A 21,175-nucleotide genomic window follows, 5' to 3' on the forward strand; every position below is an offset into this window, starting at 1 on the left:
TCAGGTTGTGGTGCTTTTATTGTGGCGTTTTCTCCTATTGCGGCTCAGTTTTATTCTCTCTCTGAGAAAGCATCAGATATGGTAACGCGGTTCACTTCTGGGAGCACTGGACTCCATATTGAAACATTTATAAGGATACCTGGGTGCTCACCTTTGCTAATGAATTATTCATTACCACTTAATGGTCTCCAGTTTTCTTCCAAGATTGCTCAATGGGATTTTTTTTTTGCACATTTGAGTTTGGAAGAGGCACACTTTAATAAAAAACTCTATCTCCCTCCATTGTTTAAGTTCTATATGAGAAAAGCAGCACTGTAATGAAAGAAGGTGTCCCGCTAACAATGCCAGTTTAAATCGGCTGCACGGCTCTGCTGCAGCGACTTGGTCGTGTCATTAACCATTTGCCTCCGCTGTCTAACTCGAAATCTTGTTTTCCTCCATTGCAGTATCCCTCACTGCATAGTAGCACATGGATTTCAAGACTTCAAATGAAGAGGTTGGTAAGATTCAATCGATGCAACATTTTGACAGTGAATTGACGATGATTATAGGAACAGCCTTGGAATGCCTGAAATGTCTCTTGAGCAGCGGCATAGCACAGAGATCTGTACACGAGCAGCCTCAGTGGCTCTTTGAATACATCCATTGGTGCACCTGTGCAAATACCTGAAACAGCATGTAGGTATATACGATAAAACATGATGTTAGTGTTGTTCTGGTGTAAAATGCAGTAAGTAACTTTCAGTAGCAACTTTTTGAACTCACCTTGTCTCACATCCTCAGTAACATGGCACGATGGTGATGATGGACCTGCAGTTGATTCTCAAACTGAGGCCAGTGCTTCAGCTTCATTTATCAGGAAGATAACTGTATCAGCAACAATTTATATCAATAGAAAACCATTCTGAAAGACTGCCAGCAAGTTGTTTTCCTCTGATTGTTTAGGTTCTTGCTTCTTGCTTTCTTTTTTCTTTTGCTAATCCGATTTTACTTTAATTTTTTGAGAAATGGCACGACTGCTTCCTTAGCATCAGCACATTTGAGGCATTTGGGGACACACCGACTGCAAGAGTGGGCTGAACCATGTGCACCTTTCTGAAGGTGTTGTTTTAGATACAAGAAATAATACACCAAATATCAAAGTGCATAGATGAAACAAAGGGGAAGAATAACTAGAATTATTATTAAAAAATGAGTTGGTATGTGCTCAGTGACTTTTTCCGTACCAGCACTTTATGCAGGTTGTTAATAGAAAAAAGACAAGAATTATCCTATTTTGTTTGCCTGGGACTTTTTTTCCCCTTTGTGCCTTTGTATCAAAAGAGGTAGCGAGTATCTTTTTTTTATACTAGTATTGTCTCAAACTTTGAGTTTCTGCTATCATGACAACATTAGTAGCTAACATACCTATTGTAACCTGAACCATGACCTTTTCTTAAACCGAACCAAACTGCGACCATCACCTGAAATGCCTCTAAGCAAACTTTATTTTGAAAGTCTAAGCAGCCTTTACTTGACTGCAGAAACAGAACCTGTTCTTGCCTAATCAAGGCTAAATGCTTTGCTGTGATACCAGGTTGGGTTTTTTGAGGACCCTCTCCATGATGGGGCCCATAGTTCCACTGTCCTCTGTACTACACCCCTGCATTAGACGAAGATGTCCTTGTTGCATATCTGCCCAGATCATGATGAAGATAATAATGGAGGAGGTTTTTGGAGGGAAGAAAAATAGAGAAACATAAAACAGGATCAGCGATAAGGCTAATTAGGTACGATGCAAAGTGCTGCAGCAGGTCAACGCTCAACCACGTGAGACGCTGTCTGCACCAGCTATGTACAGTGATGGCACTACTGCCCTCATTTTGTTCCGCTAATGACTCCCATACACACATTACTTCACATAATGTGAATTAATGCGTCCCTCATTTCATTTTTCATGCTGCAGCTGCAGGCGGAGGCTCATTTCTTCACATTCCTCATTATGGGTGAAAGATAATATGCTCCATAAACTGACTTTGATTCAAGCTCGACCTGCAGTCAAGATGCTCACTCTAAGAATAGCAGCCATGCGCCCGACTGTCTTGTTAACTGATGAGCGACGTATCCCAGGTGACAAGGATGCTGACACTGGTGGCTTTTTTATTAGCAGTCTTGTCAGGTGAAGGTGCTTCTTTTTATTGAGACCTTTTTAAGTCAAGGACAGGGCAGGCATCACAATTAGCCAGGGACGAGGAAGGATATGCAGAATGCAAATTTTTACGGATTAGCATGTTTTAAGTGGATCATCAGACTCTCTCTCAGTGTGGGTGTCTAAAAGCAACAGAGGCCACGTAATGATATTACGTCTCATACAGAGCTGTTTTTAAGAGAGTCTGCTCATTATTTGCACCCATAAATCAACAGTTGTCTTGTGTTTTTTTAAATTTAGATGTTTGTTTATTACTCAGGCTGCTGAATTACCTGTTCCAACATTAGCAATGACATTAGCAAGGAAAGCCAAAAAAAAAAAAGAAAAAAGAAAAGTCTGTATCCTAATTTCCTTGTTCATCCAGCATCGAATATTCTCAATGACATTTCATTTCATGGCCAGTTAATTTAGTCAGGGAGGGATGATGAATGATTTTATCTTTCTGACTGTTCGCAGACAAAGACTGGGATTTATTTGATGCAAGAAGGTAATGAGGAGCCGTTTAATATTCGACTACACTTGGCCAAAGATATTCTGACCATTCAAGAACAAGATGTCATCTGTGTGTCAGGAGAGCCTTTTTATTCAAGCGTGAGTAATCGAGCCCGTCTCCTCACATGCTCACACATTGAAATCAGGTGATATATACTGTACAATAAGTGGAGGTTACAATCCGAAGATAGCGAGAACACTCTGGATGCCTGTGTCAATGACAAATGTACAGCAGTTAATCTATTCCTCATAAATCAAATGTAGCTGTTAAATAGTCATCCTCCCGCTGGATCGTGGTGTATCGGGTGTAATGTTGAGGCTACGCTTGTATCATGTCTGACAACTTTTTCTTCGCGTTAGTAAATTCTCATGAAAAAACTCGGGGCCGAGGGCCGAGTCCATGACCTTTCTCAAAAAGGCATTATTCATTCAGTAACATTTTGCAGTCAAAGACAAATGGAGGGAATGCTTGTGTCTCCTGCAACATGATTACCAATTAACGGAAAGGGCAAAGGCATGGGTATGCTAACGCAACCTTAGCATGTCAAGAGTGCAGACTTTTTTAGCCTCAGGGGCCAATTTAAGTTAAAAACAAAGTGTTTCAATTCCTGCGCACTGTCAGCACTGAATGCACTGAAGATGTAGAACTGGTTTGGAGCGAGTAAACCTGGCTCCGCAAAGCTCAGTTTCATCAGAAGTTGGAGGTTTAAACTACGTTATGCGTGGCTATGATGAGCAGAGTAGAAGAAGAGTCGCCTTTGCCACCTGTGAGAAAAATGGAGGTCTGCAGGAATCTGTTTTGTTTGGGCAAGTTTTAGCTGTCCTTTTATGTCAGTTGGTATGGGCCATGTTTCATACTGTCCGGAGATGAAGATTATGAAGATAAGGAACGTTATGAGAATATCTGGGACGACGGCGACAGCGGAAAAAAACTTGTTCTGTTCGCTATGTCAGAAGTTATTCTGCAAAAAAAGAAGTGTAAAAATTATTTTTCTTTTTTTTTCTCTTGCCCATAAAACCACCGTGATGGAAACACGTCACATCTTTATACTAGAGCCGCAGGCTGCAACAACCGGTGTTGGGTGTACATGTATCATGAACACCTGAGACATTTACAGCATCAGTTAGTGTGAGACAAACAATATGTTTCAAGATACATCGAATTCAACAGAAAACAGAAAGAAATCAGGTTTTTATCAAAAAGTTCAAATATGGGAGAAGAGACGGGGGACTGGACAACAACCAGTCCAAATTCCATATCCAGACTTCAAATATTCTCTACATGTTGTTATTATCTCAAGCTCTCATGATTTATTTATTTATTTTAAACATGTGTTTCTAAAATTAAGATGTGGTTGTTTGATATTGTGATTTTGCTGCCTGGTAAAAAATCTGCGGTACGACTGAAACACTGCATTTTCAGTCAACTCGGTGATGACAGTGTGCAGAAATCCAACGCTTTGTTTTGCATTATTTTAGACTGTTGACAATGTTATGTTGTCATTTCACATTTATCCTATTTTGGATGGATATAAATAATACTAGTAATGCTGTTTTTGCCAAATGAGTGATAAAATCAGTGTACTGTGCAGATGGGGCTTGGAGATGTGACTGAAATTGTAATTGTGAAATAACATCACATCAAGAGTGATCGAACTCATGTTGAAAGTAGTTACCTGTGTTCCACTGAGCTGTAGCCAGGAGGCGATTAGCCTAGCTTAGCATAAAGCCTGGAGGCAGAAGGAAGCAGCTGGTGTAGCTCTGTTCAAAGTTAAAAAATATGCCTACCAACACATCCAAAGTTCATTTACAAGAAATAAGACAAAAACGTAAAAATGTCAGTTTGTGCTGTTACAGAGATGTTTTGTGCTGTAACTGGTGGTTGCTGTAACAACGGCCGGGCGCCATGACTCTCTGGAGTCTTGCCATGCTGGTGAGGTTGCCAGGCAACCACAGACTGTTGTTCATCTAGAAATAGTTACAGCATGTAGCTCCTCCAAAAACCACAAATTGATGGGGGTTTTTAAAAATTATTTCTGACAATGTGTTGGATCAAACAGAGATAGCATGTTAATCAGAATAAGAATCAGGTTTGATTGCCATGTAAGTCTTCACATACAAGGAACTTGCCTCGGCATTAGAGAGCGTTGGAGGTGCTGGTAGGTGTTTTTTACTTTTGGGAAGACCCAGGATTTGCTGTTTACCTCTGTTTCGAGTCATTATGCTAAGCTATGCTAACTGTCTCCTGGCTTCATATATAATGTTTGGGCAGACAGTGGTATCTTTTCATGCAACTCTCATAATTAATTTATATAGATGTTGTTCATTATCATTTATTTGTACAACCAACATTTGTAGCGTGATGAAATATGTAATTGGAATTGTCAAAAATAGGCTTCACTGTTACTTTTAAATGCATCTTTCGCAAGCAAATAATGACTCATAATTACATTTTCTAGGTTTTATCTTGCACCACTTTATTAAAATATCGTTATTTTTAGTTTTGAGGAGAGCGACAGCCCCTTCCCACGTGATCTGTTGTAAGAGCTCCTGCAGGTTCAGCATCAGTCTGAGCTCATCTCTTGGTTCTAACTGAATCTCTTCCAGGAGAGGACTGTAACGATCAGGAGGCAGACAATTGGAGGGTTTGGCCTGAGCATCAAGGTAATTTAGATCCCAACTGATAAGGCTGCTCCTCCCAACTTCTTTAAATTAAGTCTGAACAAGTGTTATTGATCATTTTCTTGTCAAGATGCTGCTAACATCGTTAGCCGAGGGACTCACTGAGAAATTAGTTGCTTTCGAGTGTCTTCGTCTTTGTCTGTGTTTGTGGTTTCTCTGTAATTCAGTTTGATTTCATTTGTCTCCTCAGGGTGGAGCAGAGCATAAAATCCCTGTTGTGATATCAAAAATATCAAAAGAACAAAAAGGTATATTACTACTTTTTACAACTTCTTCCATTTTACTCTTCCTGTTGGTTTTACTCAAGTGATTTTGTTGTTTGCAGCCGAACTCTCGGGCCTGCTTTTCATTGGAGACGGCATCCTTCAGGTAAAATGCCCAAACTCACATTAATGCCTGTTTATGCGTCTCATCCTTCTCTGCAAAATACTGTATCTTTAATAATTCATGTGCCACATGTCCACAAAACTGTGTTGAATAATGATGCATCCCTATAGGTAAATGTCACATCCTGAGTCTTTTATGTGTTACATGTATTTCAGCAAAAAAATTCCCACAGCTAATCTCTCTCAGCTCATGTTATGCAGAGAAAACCTCTTCAAGCCAACTGAAGACGTTCTGTATTCATGGCAACTGTGGATGTGACTCTCTTGTTTACAGTTTTCAGCGCAGATGCCATAACAGTTATTGTGCTTGCCTCATTAATCATTCTGAAGATGGAGCTACAGTGATATGATGCCAGCAGTATTATTTAGGGTAACCCTGTTACTGTTGTTTGCAGATAAATGGAATAAACGTTAGAAGTTATCGCCATGAGGAAGTGGTAAGCTGTCAGCCCATATCTCATATTTTCTTCCACTGCAACAGCTCTTTCAACAGCTTATCTCGTCCCACTTTATGATTTCGCGTCTTTTTGACATGTAAAGCCAGTTGTTTTTGTTTGCTCCTTTTCTGAATGTAACTGCAAGCAAATGTGTGTGTTTGTGGAGAATCGCTTCTTTGTCTGCGTAAAAATCTCTTATCTCCGCTTTCCATTCTTAGTTAGACATGAGTGCACCATGTTTCATCGCAACGAGCGATCGGCAGAAAGCCGCGCAGTTTACAGCCCCTGCGATAAAAGCTCTTCCTGCGTTTTTCCCGTCCAGGTCCAGGTTTTGAGAAACGCTGGTGAAGAAGTGACTCTCACCGTCTCTTTCCTGAAGAAGACTCCGGCTTTTCTGAAGCTGCCCCTGTGTGAGGACTGCACATGTAAGAAAAGTCTACACACACTCCTTAATTGAAGTGTGTAATCACCATTACTGCACTGCAAAATAATTAACCAAGAGTATTTATAGCTGGTATTATTGTCTGTCAAGGACCGGTTGTCCTGGCGACTATGCACTTGAGCAACACTTTGCTAAGGAGCTGGAAAAATAGAGAACAGGACACATCTCAAGCTTCACAAAAGATGCTAAAGGCTCAACTGAAAGAATTGACATCGCTCATTGTGGCGCAATTGATTGCTCTTCCATGAGAGAGCTTCAGCCCGTCATCAGACATGAAAGCTTTTATGAAATCCTTTCATATGCGTATATAGGCCAGGTTGACTGGCCAGCCAAGCAGTTAACTGAATACAAATTGGCACAAAGCATGAGCCTACTGTGGCGGAGAACAAAGTAACACACTTTTGCTGATAGCCGTGATTCACCGCAGTTGGAAACCTTGAAATAGATGGAGGTGTTGTTCAGAGTTTTTAGGGTTTATCGGCTTTTTGTGTGTGTCCCCGCTGCACTTTCAGGCATCCCCAGCGACCAGAGTAGCGGGACATCCTCTCCCCTGTGTGATAGCGGCCTGCACTTGAACTACCATCCTAACAACACGGTACTTTTTTCATTAGCCTCCTCTTTGACTGATTCTGCAACTGTCCCTCTGTAACCGTGCAGCAGCGTTCCCGGTGCCAGAAAGTTGTTTCCATGCAACTGTCACTGCTTGCTGATAACCGGGATGCTCTATCTTTATCTTTTGAGGAGGGTGAATCAGCTTTCCTCTGCAGCTCGCGCTCACTCAGCCTGCCGGTACACCCGCAGCAGCAGCGGCAGCAGCAGCAGGAGAGAAGGACTCCAGCTCCTGACATGTCAGCGGTTTGAAATGTGCGAGGTGGGAAACGACAAGCTCTTGTAAATTGTGTTTCACACTTCTGCAGGACACGCTGTCCTGCTCGTCGTGGCCCACGTCACCGGGGCTACGCTGGGAGAAGAGATGGGTGGACCTGCGCCTTATTCCACTGCTCCACTCACGCCTGTCGCAGTACATCCCGGGCTCTGACGCCTGCAGGTGAGCTGCGGGACTTCATCTTGAGGTTTCTCTTGGTATTTCCCTATAAGGCTCTACAAGACGGCCGTGCTGTGATCTTCTTAAATGCTTGGGGGTTTTCAAATGGAGCAGACTGCCATCCTGTATCTACAGTAACATTATTATTTTCTGTCATTTAGTATATCCCTTTAAACACCGTTAAATAAGCTAAACGGCTCTGTGTGTCTGCTTTAGGACAGACCTACTGAATAGTGGATGCTTGATGTAATAAGCCATTAAGCTGTCAATAAAGACATTTCCATTTTGCTACACTGAGGATGAGGGAAACACTAATCTCGTGGATTGAATCTTAATGGACCACAGTTGTGGTTTGGCATGTTTTAGCCCATTAACTGAAAAAAAAAAACTGAAAATTTCATAAAGTTATCATATTGATTAGCTATGTACTGGGCAGTGGGTCTGTTTATTTTATAACTATGAAGTTCTTCACATCTTTTATCACTTCAGACTTAAAACAGGCCAAAAATGGTTTGCTTTATTTCTTTTTCTTTTTTCCTGATGGTTGCTCACAGTGGTGAACCTGCAGAGAATTATCTGAACCTGAATCTGCAGCTCTCATTGGCTTTTTATAGTAATTTCAGCTCATTTTTTTCAGCCGGCTGGTCCATCGTGTTACGGGTTTTGGTTAATTCTTGCTGTTGTAATAGCGTCGTGTAATAGGTCACTGTTTACAAAAAGCAGCTCTAAAAACCCACTGTATGCTAGCTGCTAGGCATCTAACAGCAGCAAGACACAACTGGCAATGAGCTTGTGAACTTAGTGGAGAATTTAGCAGCTGAAGAGCCAGATATTTCCCTTAGGTGATGGTGGAGGCCAAAAACAGAGCTAAAAAAGAGAGAATCATGGACTAATATTCGACAGGTGGTGATAGCACGTTATGTCAATTTTGTGTTCACAAATGTCTCCACTGTCCCCACGTGCCCAAAAAGTCTGTTGTTGCGGGTTTAAATGAACACTGCTTTCTTGCTGAGATGTTAGATGAGAAGTGTTAAGTGAGAATTTCCCCAGAGGAAGTGAGTTTTCAAAGAGTCTGGCCAGAGTTTCACATGCTGGGATGAAATAAAATAGAAAAATGACTAATGATGATCTAACTCTGACCTGAAAATAAAGTTGAGGAAAAACATATTGCATATTCCAGTCTCAGCAAGTCGTTTCTAATCCTCTACTGATAAATGGAAAGTAATGGCTTCTTTGAAAGTTGCAAATCTATCAAAGGAATTGCGGTCTGTGTGTGAAATGTAGTTCATGGACTAAAAGTGTAAGATCAACTCACACTCGGTGGTTTTTACTTGTGATTCTTTCAGGAAAAATGCTTTCCAGGTCATAGCTGTGGATGGAGTTTGCAGCGGAGTTATACAGTTTCCCACAGCTGAGGACTGCCTGGATTGGCTTCAGGCAATAGCAAGCAACATTTCCAGTCTCACCAAGCACAATGTGAGTATGATACACTAACACTTGTTAGACCTGCCGCCTCTTGCAGTCCCCCAGGTGAACCAATAAGATGTTGCGTTGGGTGTTAATGCAACAGACTCTCAATTTGTGGATCGCCATGCAAATGTCATGGCATTAAGTAGACACATACTAATGTCTTTTCACGCTATGAGTAAGGCACACACTTATTTCTAGGCGCCTGAGGTCACAACAGCAATTGCACCACACTACGCTTACTCCCCCTGGCTAAGCCCATGCACTTATTATCTATAATTCACCAGGATACGTTGCAGAATGATGACAGCAAGAGGCAGCGAGAAACAAAGCTGTAGTCTATCTGTTACTGTATGTTTCTGTTGCTCCAGGTGGGTGATGATACTCAGCAGAGGGGTCAAACACAGATACTGCAAATGAGCTCCATCATGTGCGGTGGCACATGCAAAACCTGACAAAAAGTATGTTAGTGACATTTAGGTGTATTTTCTTCCATCTCCATGCAGTAAACTGTATTTCTAGCAGCCCAGTTAAGCCTCTGTCTAGAAAGATACAACCAGAGAGCCAGACAACACAACTGGTTCGAGGCAAGATGGCAGATCTACTCAGTACTACTCGAGGTTTCTGCCTGTTAAAAGGGATTTTTTCCTCACCTCACTCCAGTGCTTGCTCGTGGTGGAAATCGTTGGGCCGCTGTAAAAAATATTATGAAGAGTCAAAAGATTTAGATTTGCTCTATATGAAAAGTGCCCTGAGATAACTTCTGTTGTGATTTGGCACTTTATAAATAAAGTTGAATTGAATTGAATTTAACTGACGGTAGTGTTCTCTCCACATGGCATGAATATGACATGGAGTGAGCTGCAGTGAGAAGCAGGGATTTGTCATAATCGTGTGTGTGTGTGTGTGTGTGTGTGTGTGTGTGTGTGTGTGTGTGTGTGGATGTGCATTACTCAAGTTGTGGGGACATAATTCTGTTTAAAGGCAGATTATGGGGACTTGCCTTCCTTATGGGGACCAAACACAAGTCCCCATAAGGTAAATCACTAAATTTTAGGGTGAAAACATGGGTGAGGTTAGTTAGACAAGCAGTGCTTGTGGTTATTGTCATGTTAAGTCTCCAGGAAATGAATGTGAGTCTATGTAATGTCCCCAAAAGTGATGGAAAAAAAAACAGCTTTGTGTTTGTGTGTGTGTCTTTGTTTGGGTGTGTGTTCAGTCATTCCCATAATTTAAATCATTAAGTTTTAGGGTGAGGACTTGAGTTAAGGTTAGTGTAAGGTTGGGGTTCAGCAAGAAATGGTTATGGTTTGAGTAAGTCTCTGGGAAATTAATGTATGTCTGTGTGTCTGTGTCGACTTTGTGTGTGCGTGCGTGCGTGCATCCGTGTGTGTGTGTGTGCGTGTGTGTGATTCTCCGGGGAATAATGGAGTGCTGGCTAATTGGAGTGGACGAATTGAGAGTGTATTCCTCGCTCAGGTCTTGACATTTACTGAGGTGTGTGAATGAGCTGGTAACCTCGCTGTACGTAGGATGCCCGGATTTCTGCTGAAAGGATAAATGTATGTATGATTTCGGTATGGCTGAACCATCGGCAATGACAGTTATTTCAGACCTGGATTCTCTTTAAAAGGTAGATTGGTGACTGTCACCTGCATACACATGCTTTCAGTCATAGAAGGTGAATTGAAACATAACAGGAAATTCAAGACATGCTGGCAGCTCTGTGAGGCCGTACTTAGGCACAGTGGTGGTTTTATATGCTCACGTCAACGTGCTGACATACTCACAGTGACAATGCTAACATGCAGGTGTTTAGCAGGTATAAGGTATTCTCATGTCTGTCATCATAGTTTAGTGTTATCATGCTAACATTTGCTAATTAGCACTGAACGCAAAGTCTGTTTGAGGCTGATGGGAAACTCATGAGTTTTAATTCTTTTAATTTACATACTCTATGTTTCCAAACATTTTTTTTTGTAATGCTCTGTGTTTATGCGATGCGTTTATGTGCTTTGTGTCTTTGTTTCACTGCTGCACTACCAATTGCCCTTTAGGGACGAATAAAGTGATTTATTGACTGATTTATCATGCTGAGGATTAGCCCACAAAGGCTTTAAAAAACCCAATAAACTGGAAAGCAAGTGAATGTACTTGAGGTGTTCGAATTTGCATGTTTTTTTAAAAGCCAAACTAAATATTTATAGAAAAACCTTTTGAAAAGAAAATGAAAATTAATGAGGCTCACTTGTTAAACAGGAAACCTTTCCACTGAGACACACAAGTGAACAAAAATAGCGCCAACTCCTAAAAACATGTGAATATCAAGGGCTGAGTAAAGAGAAGGGTCATCCTTTGCTCGCAGAGCAGCTTCAGTCCTTCTTGGGCAGCTGTCATACAATAGAACTGAGCTGTTTGTAGTCCAATATTGCACCATTCGTCATGAAAAAAGTAATGGAACTTACTCAGATAAAGGTTGTCATAACAGGTGCATCATCCTGCAAGTGGCAGATCGGATAAAACAGTGTATGAGTGAACTGCAGCGGAGAGTGATGTATATTATAGTGTAGGCAGTGAAAAAGGTAGTGAACAGAGAGGTGCATCTATGTTACAATAACTCCAGTTGTCATGTTAACAAATTGTGGAGTAAAACACAATATATCTCTAAAATTCTCTCAAAACAGAAATACCCAAGCCAAGCACCAAAATTCTACTTAAGTGTGGCACTTGTATTGTAATTGTTCCTGGTTTCCTTAAGTACTTTTTACCGGTGGTGCTCCCATAAACTGAAAGTATGTATTTGTAGATGGAGGAAGAAACAAAGTTATAACTTAAAGAAGTGGACCCCACAGCCTTCCCTGATTCGTGTGTCAGGTGGGTTAGACCTGCAGTCACAGGGACTGGTCACAACAACCCACAGCTGAATCTGAACAAACACACTGTCACTGATCCCGTATATCCAGAAGCCATCTTGACAGTTACCCGACAGTTTCCTTTCATCCCCCCCGCTGACAACAAAAAGCATCTCGTTTCCTCCCTCGGCCCAAACTTCAGGAACATTTCAAAACAAGCAGCTGTGACTTGTTCTCGCCTCTATAGGAGGATGGGATCAGGCCTGGACGGCTTAATTTGGTGTTGTGCTGCTAAGGAAGAGTTATATTGATGGTATAGTGTGGATTAGGAGCGTGTGATACCTGTGATGTGAGCAGAATGTTTTAATTTAAAGCCTCACTGCTCTCTCAGTAGTTCCCCTCGCTTTTATTATCACAGACAGAATGGATTTTTTTAAATGGATTTTTTTAGGAAGAGCCTCGGGTCCTTGTGGAAATGACTCTATCTATCTCATTTTGTAATTTGCATGCATTGAATAAATGAAGTAGCTCTTACAGTATTCCTTCAGTGCTGTGGTTAACATGTTAGCACAGATACTGTGATTCATCATTTATTTGTTCTTGGACACACTGACACTGATTGTGGGTCCCTGCGGGATCCTGCTGCCTTTTTGACTTCTACCAGTAATTGGTGTCTGGTTGCTAGCATGAGATATTTTAATGAGTTATTGATGTTTTTGTCAAATTTAACAGGTGAAGAAGATAAACCGAAATTTTCCAGTTAACCAGCAGGTAAGATAGCAGGGCAACAAGAGCTGCTGCTGCTTATTCAAGCTTTCTTTTTGCTTTGAATGACTTTAATTTGTGTATTTTATCCTTATCTTCAAAATCAGAAATAAACCTAACCAGGTCAGCCAGTCAGAGAAAGGACGCAGTCGTGTCTTGCCAACTATTGCAACACAAGGAGAGAGTTTGCATCATTAAAGTCCATCCACTGAGAAATGATCAGAAAACAACTTAAGTGCCTTCAGTGAGTTAACTCGCAGTGTCATCTCTCAGTCTAAAGACGGGGAGCAAATGTGACAGCGGGGATCCTTTTTTCTTACTTATTTATTCCGGTTTCCAGCCCCACAAAAAAACGTGTGAATCCACACGACAATTCGTTTAAGAAATAAAATGGCATGAGCTACGACTGCTTGTCCCGAATCTTTCACTGGCTTGTTTTGCCATCCATCAAAAAACTACAGACAGAAGAGCTGGAAAATATTTTACTTGGGCTGCAATCACCCTGACTTTAATGAGTAGTGATGGTGAGATGCACTTGATGTCTAAAACCATGTCTCAAAACATTTGCAGCAGAGGCTTTGCTTTTTCTTATCCTCTCCCCGTTGGTATAACTTCTTTTTTCTCCTGAATACTTAATTTTGTACCTTTTGCCTTCCTGTAGGGGTTTGGTATTATGACAATACTGTGACACACAAATTATTATTCATACTGCTTATACCATTTTAGCTACATCTGAGCTATCTCTGTGTGTGTTAGAGCATTGTGGGCATTGTGACAAATTAATGAATGCTTAATGACAACATTGGGTTTTAATAGGATTTGATTTGTCAGATATTTAATCTGCTGGATAAACCAAAAACAAACATACCTCTATGTGTCATCTTTAAAGCCCCTGAGGACTTGGTTTTTATTGCTAAATATTGCTAAATTCTGATTGGTCCATTTCCCCATGTTTATCCTTTTTAACTGAGCGCTGCCTAGAAACACAAATACAGATGAAATAAAAGAAGCTAGAGACACGCGACACCACATAATCTGATACAGAGTAAAGCCAGGGCCAAAATCACTGACGTCTATACAACGTGGTGTCTTTCTTTCCACTAAGAGTTTTAATGTGCTCAAAATGCACTTTTATGGGTGTTGAACCTACTGACACTAGTATTGATACTCAAAACTTTGCCGTGATATGAATATATTGCATTTCTGTTTTCACCGCCACGTCCCTCATGTCCCTCTGTCACGGTTCGATAGATTATCTACATGGGCTGGGTCGACGAGAAGGAGCAGGACTCCGTTCAGGACCGAATGTATTCACCAAAGTTCCTCGCTTTGAGGGGTTCCTCACTCTTCAAGTTTTCAGCACCTCCTGTAAGTCTTCCTGTCACTTGTTGAACCTCTTTAAACCATCACACGTCTGTGTTTGAACTGACGTCGCTGAGCTCCACGGGAGGCCTTTCATTCGATGTTAATGTATCGTAGAGGGAGGAAATGCTTTCCCGATGGAAAATAAGGAAGTAACTCACTCATAAGCATTTGTGCTGCATCGATCTTCCTCTTGATTGATGATGATCATTAAATCTGTTTACATTCTGCCAGCTACTTAGGCGATTATGACAAGAGGGATAAGCTGTCGATGGCACTGGAGATGGAAAAGATTGATAGATAGCTGAAATTGCCTGCTCAACTTGAATATGCTGATTTAAGTGGAATATGCTAATGTGAGTGGATGGTGGAATACGGGGACCTGCTTGTTCAGGTGGTGTGACAAGCGTCTTTATTACTGAAGACTAGTTACCTCCCCTCGCGTGGCAAGATGACAAGTAATGGCCGTTCACTAAACTCTGAACACTGATTTTCCAATCATAGCTTAGCAGCCATGACTAGAAGCTGACAGGCCTGTCAGGCTTTGGATTTTTCCTCATGCTGAAGCATTGTCCACAGGACTGCAGTGAGAGTGATGTCCAGTATCCAAAAACACAAGATGCAAAGTCTGAGGAATGCATTAAGCTGTATGTAAGCGGTTAACGTTAGCACGCCTGGCTAACGAGCTTTGTGCCGACAGGAGTAATGTAGCGTTACTTCCAAAGGAAAGGGGCATGTTAGCTGACTTATTATAGGGTTAGCTGGAAAAGGTTAGAAAAATGTTCACTGTGTGGAACCCAAGGTATTTGTTATTATTATTATTTACATTTCTGTATTTCAACAGCTGGACAATAGCTCTACCTACAACACACAATCGATGCTGTTCCAGGTCTTCTACATGGAGTGTTAGCATTAGCATTAGCCTACGCTAGCTAGCAGCAGCTGGTAAAAGGATTAAGCAAACGGTCGACTGTAATCTTATTTAAGTCTTTCCTGATAAGCCATAAACATGCATAAAAACATGTATCAGTTTCACTTGTATGGACAGTTGTTCTGCTTTCTTTCTCTTAAATAGACCCATGTGTTCAAATCAATCACGTTCAGAAACGTGTGTGACCGTTTTCAGGTGACAACATGGGACTGGACCAGAGCAGAGAAAAGCTTTACTGTGTATGAGATCATGTGCAAGATTTTAAAGGTAAGGCAGCCCTTTCTATTTCATTTCTTAAACCCTCCCACCGGATACATTGAGAGAATATTAAACAGAAAACGGAGGAACACGCTCACTTTTAACTATATAAGTCTGATTTATCTGCACGTGTTCTACTTCAATCCCGCAGAGACTCTCAAGGTTCAGATCGTATCGTTCGTTTGCTGCAGGTTCGAGGTCACTTTGAATATGATCATGAGAATTTATGTGCAGTTCATTATTTCCAAACTCATTATGGCAAATTTAATTCATACAGATATACACATTACATATTAAATCATATAGTTGACCTACACTGCGATATCTTTCACACTGAGCCATTTGGGTGGCATAAAACTATAAAAAGATACATTAGGATCAAGCATTGGGTGGTTCAGCTGGCATATATATGTGTTACCTTCATGTAAGTGTTCAGGATATAGAGGAGCATAATTCAAGTGCTCTTAAAACAGCAGTACGTGAACCTCCCTTTAGCTTCGGGAAACTGTATTGCTGTTGCTTTGTCTTATCTCCACGTCACTCTGCCCATCTGTACCTGATCAGCATGGCAGCCGTACTGTCTTATCTTAGGATAATGACCTTCTGGACAAGAGGAAGCACTGCTTCAGCGTGCAGACGGAGAGCGGGGAGGACATGTTCTTCAGTGTGGAGCTGGATTGCGAGCTGCTGATCTGGGAAAAGGCTTTTCAGATGGCCACTTTCCTAGAGGTGGAGAGGATACAGGTCTGCACCTGAACAGTAGGCAACGTGCAGGGAATTGTGATGATTTTAATCTAGCACACGGTTCCAGCTCAGTCATTTTAGTACAAAGATTGATAATGCTCATATGACATTTTGCAGAGCAAAAGCACCTTTTGTGTCCTTGTGTAGCTCTTGTGTTTAACATCTTATTCTCCTATTGTGCAGTGTAAAACGTATGCCTGTATCATGGAGAGCCACCTCATGGGTCTGACAGTAGACTTCAGCATGGGCTTTGTGTGCTTTGATGCAGCTTCAAAGGTAGGTGTGGGACAGTCCTTTATCATCAATAGAAGTAAGGAAAAGAGGTTTCTGACAACTGCATTGTACACAGTGTGATGAAACCAATCACGATTCCTCCGCCTCCCTTTTTCTTTTTCGGTGCTACTAACTTATTCTGCACTGTGTGCATTGTGGGAGTATGAGCACATTTGTTTTGACGGCTGGTTCCCCCCAGCTCAAACATCTCACTCCTGCCTGCAGTTCATTTTGGCCTTTCCCCAAGTCTGAGAGCCATGCAGACTACTCCACTGGTGCACATTATGTGGTTGAGCAGGACACGAGCGCTGCCATATTGTTCTCTAAGATTTTGGCCCTAATTCCTGCAATGCGAAGCAGCAATATTCCCCAAGGACACTAAAAATGTTGCCAGCGTATTGTTTACAGAGAGAAATGCACAAAACACAATCCATATGTACGCTGCAATTGCAGACAATACACTGGGTGGGATTATTCTGTAATTAAAAGATGCTATTGGCAAATTTCAACGACCATGTTAGAATTTGTTTCAGTCGGAAACAGCTCAGATACAATTCTGTTCGACAAGTTGAGCCGTAATCTGCAGACTCAGGACCCAGTGAGATGTTGCACCACGGCTCTAGTTTTTATCAAACGCAGCAACGTTCAGGTACAACATTCGAAAAAAATCTTAATTAGAATTTATAGAGCAAGGACGACAGTGCTGAGACGTATATTGTCTTACACAATTACTCAAATAGCAGCAGGTGTAGATTGACTATCTGTCCGGGCTGTAGAGACTCTGCTATAAATGGGTATATATAGTGGAAGAATTGACAAAGCACTCACTGTATATATAGTCTGCTAAATAATTAAGTCATATGACATGTAAAGCACAACATTTATATGTATGAAAAGATGGTTTCACACATAGCAAGTGAGCCACTCACTACAGACCCAGAGAGTTCATCTGCTTGTGGGAAGCTCTGGTGAATTAAAGAGCTAATTTGTCAGATACACAAACCAATGAGGGAAACAGCGAGCAAACATGAAGAATTTAATTACTTATCAAGTGCCTGAATTCAAAAGGCTATGAAAAATAATCTGGCTGTACAAAAGTCCTTTTTCGGTCCGTGTGGTAGCACATGAATGATTGATAGAAATTATAAATCACCCGAAGCTGTGAACTGCATTATTGCCCTGATGCAAGAAGCATTCAGATCCTTTCAAAGTAGCTGTGCCGCTAGAAAAAGTACATCAAATACAAGAACAGTGTTCAATTTTTTTGTTTGAACGCTGGTCTTGAATTTGATTCAATTTGAATCAAACGGCCACTCAGGGACCATATTGATGTAGTTCATCCATTGTCCATTTAAATGTTCAACTTAATGAATACGTATGCTCTCCCAGGTGCATGCTGGTCCTATCTGCCTACTTATATAAAACCGTGTGGTACCCCTAATTCTTAGAAAACAAAACCATACAAACAACTAGCAAAAGCAGGTATAAACAAATTGAATATCAAGAGCAAATCAAATGCTCAAATCCAATAGTCAAGAGCTTTAACAGTATCAAAAGTAACATTATGTCATTACACAGGAGAAAGGCTGCTCTCAGTGTTTTATTATTAAATATTACGTAATGTTGGATTTTTATTGAGGCATTAATGTTTAAGTCTTAGTCTAATGTTGTAACTGGTCGAAGTGGAGCTAATTTAATTCATTTATGCGGTTGGCTAATTTAATCCACAGCAATATGCTCTGTAAAGTCAGATATAATACAATCTGTAAAGTAACTAGCATCTGCAGCTGTCACATAGATGTACTGGAGCACTGCATTTCCTTCTAAAACACGGCAAAGTCCAAATACGATAGAAGACGCGGGAGCATCGCAAGTAATTTCATTAGTTACAGGCCACCTGCTTTATCCCACAACGATAACTTTGACAGAAATGTGAGTGAGCACTGCAGACGTGGCGTCGCATGAGAGTGAGGAAACACGAGTGGCAGAGAATATCTCCATGTAGATCACAATGCAGATGTAATACTGGGTGCTTGACACGAGGGAGCTGGTGCTATCGTCGCCTCTGTCGTGGTTTTAAAGGAAGGTGGAGAGGTGACACTCCTCCACTCACGAGCCTCTGCTCTGACTAGCAAGTTTCAGCTATATCACAGCGACTTTTCTTGCGTGTGGTATGTTAAACGTGATTTTTTTAGGGCTCACTCATCAAATTGGTGTTATAATCATTGTAACTTCGGCACGGACAGTTAGCACACTATTGCAGTATGTGGAGAACAGATACATATTCATCCGCACAGCCCGGCCAGCTGTCTACCTGAGGAATCAGTCTGGAAACTGACTGTCGTCTGGCTCGCCGTGCAGCTTTTGTTTATTCAGTTCGCCACTAATTGAATCACTGAAGGAAGCTCTGCTATTTCAGGTGAAATTGCTGTGGCTTGTTAAATTTCCCAGTGGCAAAAATAACAAGTTTATATCTCACAACGACTGGTATCTGGTTGATCTGCTGACGTGCCCCATTTCTCACCGCATCCGTGTGGATTTTAGCCAGAATTATTCATGAAATAGTGACACGAGACAGAATTCACAAATTAGACTGGAGTAAATAACGATTTTAGAGTCACGTTTTAGTCGTTTAAAGTGAGACTCATGTAATCTTTGTGTGTTCGACGTTTCAGGCCGTGCTGTGGAGATACAAGTTCTCCCAGCTGAAAGGATCGTCTGATGATGGAAAAAGCAAAATCAAGTTTTTGTTCCAAAATCAAGACTCCAAATCTATCGAAGCGAAGGTAATTTGCTCTAAAAGGGTTTTTAATGCTGCGCGTCGAGGAAAAAGTGATGTTGGAAATGTTGAGTGTTGATTTTGTTTGTCTTGCAGGAGCTGGAGTTCTCGAACCTCTTCGCCGTGCTTCACTGTATTCACGCTTTTTTCGCTGCCAAAGTTGCTTGCCTGGACCCGATGTTTGTGGAGAGCCAAGGCACCGCGACCACCCCTGGATTTCCTTCTCTTTCCAGTATCTCATGTAATTCACAGACACCTAAGCTCAAATACGCCACTTGACAGGCGCTCCTCTCCCCGGACGCCCTCTGAAATGACGCTGGACTTAGACGCGACCGTGGCCTAAACTGGTGGACAGGAGAAGTGGAAAATGCTGTGGAATAAAAGACCTCTTTGGGAGTGATATACTTGATACCTTTCAGATTTCTGGAACAATTGTGGACCTAAACACGAACCTCTACTTTGAGAAACTTCCCAAAAAAGACACTGTGGACACAAAATGTGCGATTCAAAGATGTTTTTAAGTGAATTTGTCCTTCTCTTGATCCTCAGACATCCTTATAATCGACACATCACGAAGAAAACTGCAGTTCTGTTCCTAAGAAGTCTGCTTTTCTATGTAATTTTAATCAACATTGAAGATTTTGAGTTCAAACAAATTAGATTTTGGACTGTTTTGTTCCACATCAGACGGTGCATCACTTGAACTTCTGCAGAGATTTGTCTGGACACTGGATATGATGACGTAGTATGATGACGCTTCGATTTTTCCATTGTTTTGTGTGTTCTTGGGATGAAAACTTTTACCTACATTCGTACTTCAATTAGCAGTAAATTGATTTACCGCTGGAGTGTAATTAGAGCCGAGCTAAAAGCCAAATGGCCACACCAATCTGATCCCACACAGAGGTTTTCTGGCAGCATCTGCGGACGAAATGAATGCTTTAGATCAATTTGTGTCCGAACACGCAGAGTAACCTCGTTTCCTTTTCTCTTTACATGACGTATACCCACAGGTTGAGGTCTGAACATAACTATTTCCTGGATTCCTGCCTAGAAAGGCTGTGTGAAAGTGCAGCTTTTATTGCACAGATGACGAGTGACACTTTGATAATCAGGTTCACCACGTACACGACCATAACCTGACAATACCACTCTAAACATGATTAGAAACACCTTCCATCATGTTTATAGCATTTTTTTCCCCCAAAACTTGATTATGTAAATAAACGCTGACATTCAGATGAACTCAAAGAACGATGAATTATGGCGATTACTTGAGGGATTACTTGTAGGGATTATGGCATTTGATAATTTGATGTGCACCAGAGACGACTAGGTAGATAGCTCATAACCTCGTGCTCTCTTCATCATTTACTCTATGGACCAATTTAGAAGAATAAAATCAGCTATGGTGTATTTTTTGGAATAGTTTATCTTTCTTTTGACTTCAGCATGTAAATATGATAACAACTCTTCACTGACACTTAGAAAACACAGCGCGAGGACAACAGAAACACGTAGCGTCATGGCCTCCAAAGGCTCGAGATGCCCCTTTAAACTTCACTCTGTATTAAACTGTTTATAAATGTCGCAGAGCGACAACTAAACTATTCAAAAAAGAGTTCAGGTCAATTAGCGCAATTAGTCATGCTCTTACCTTCCATTTACAAAGTAGAATCCACACAGAAGAGGCCCATGGGTAAGTAAACTCTAGAGGATAGTAAATTAAATGGGGTCAGTAAAGTGCTTGGCACTGTGCGTGCTTGTTAAGCTGACATGAGTGTCTGAGGGAGACTAATGGTGGTGCGGTCTATGCAAAGAAAGTCTGAGTGATGCTTTTGTGGTTTAAAATGACCTCGGTTGCATACCCTATAACACAGGATCTAGAGAGTGAGGTTTATTTTATTTTTTGCAGATGTTTTATTAACAAATATGCTGTGTAATAAATTAATAAATAAGAACTTTTGTAACATGGCTCAAGTGGTGGTCGGTTTTGTTTTTCACATTTCGTTCCGAATGATTTTAAATGTGAAATTCAGTTTACCCAAGAATCAAAAGACACTTAAAACAAT

At 41.1% G+C, this 21,175-nt stretch overlaps 1 protein-coding gene across 1 annotated transcript; it reads left to right on the plus strand.

Annotated features, from left to right (window-relative positions):
• The first annotated feature begins 469 nt into the window (after window positions 1-469).
• On the plus strand, window positions 470-19,382 carry sntg1 (syntrophin, gamma 1). Its single transcript, XM_041949675.1, has 17 exons — window positions 470-496; window positions 2,645-2,779; window positions 5,288-5,344; window positions 5,553-5,610; window positions 5,688-5,731; window positions 6,144-6,185; window positions 6,508-6,610; window positions 7,140-7,222; window positions 7,545-7,675; window positions 9,019-9,148; window positions 12,724-12,762; window positions 14,008-14,124; window positions 15,245-15,316; window positions 15,899-16,051; window positions 16,235-16,327; window positions 19,000-19,110; window positions 19,200-19,382. Exons 1-17 carry the CDS (start codon window positions 470-472, stop codon window positions 19,380-19,382), a joined length of 1,578 nt encoding a protein of 525 aa, XP_041805609.1.
• The last annotated feature ends 1,793 nt before the right edge of the window (window positions 19,383-21,175 follow it).

This window comes from Chelmon rostratus, chromosome 12 (genome assembly GCF_017976325.1).
Source record: "Chelmon rostratus isolate fCheRos1 chromosome 12, fCheRos1.pri, whole genome shotgun sequence".
NCBI lineage: Eukaryota > Metazoa > Chordata > Actinopteri > Chaetodontiformes > Chaetodontidae > Chelmon > Chelmon rostratus.

Coding starts and splice junctions, on each gene's coding strand:
- sntg1 (XM_041949675.1), top strand. CDS start 470: ATGGATTTCAAGACTTCAAATGAAGAG. Junction 497..2,644: donor TCAAGACTTCAAATGAAGAG/GTTGGTAAGATT, acceptor GACTGTTCGCAG/ACAAAGACTGGGATTTATTT. Junction 2,780..5,287: donor GAGAGCCTTTTTATTCAAGC/GTGAGTAATCGA, acceptor AATCTCTTCCAG/GAGAGGACTGTAACGATCAG.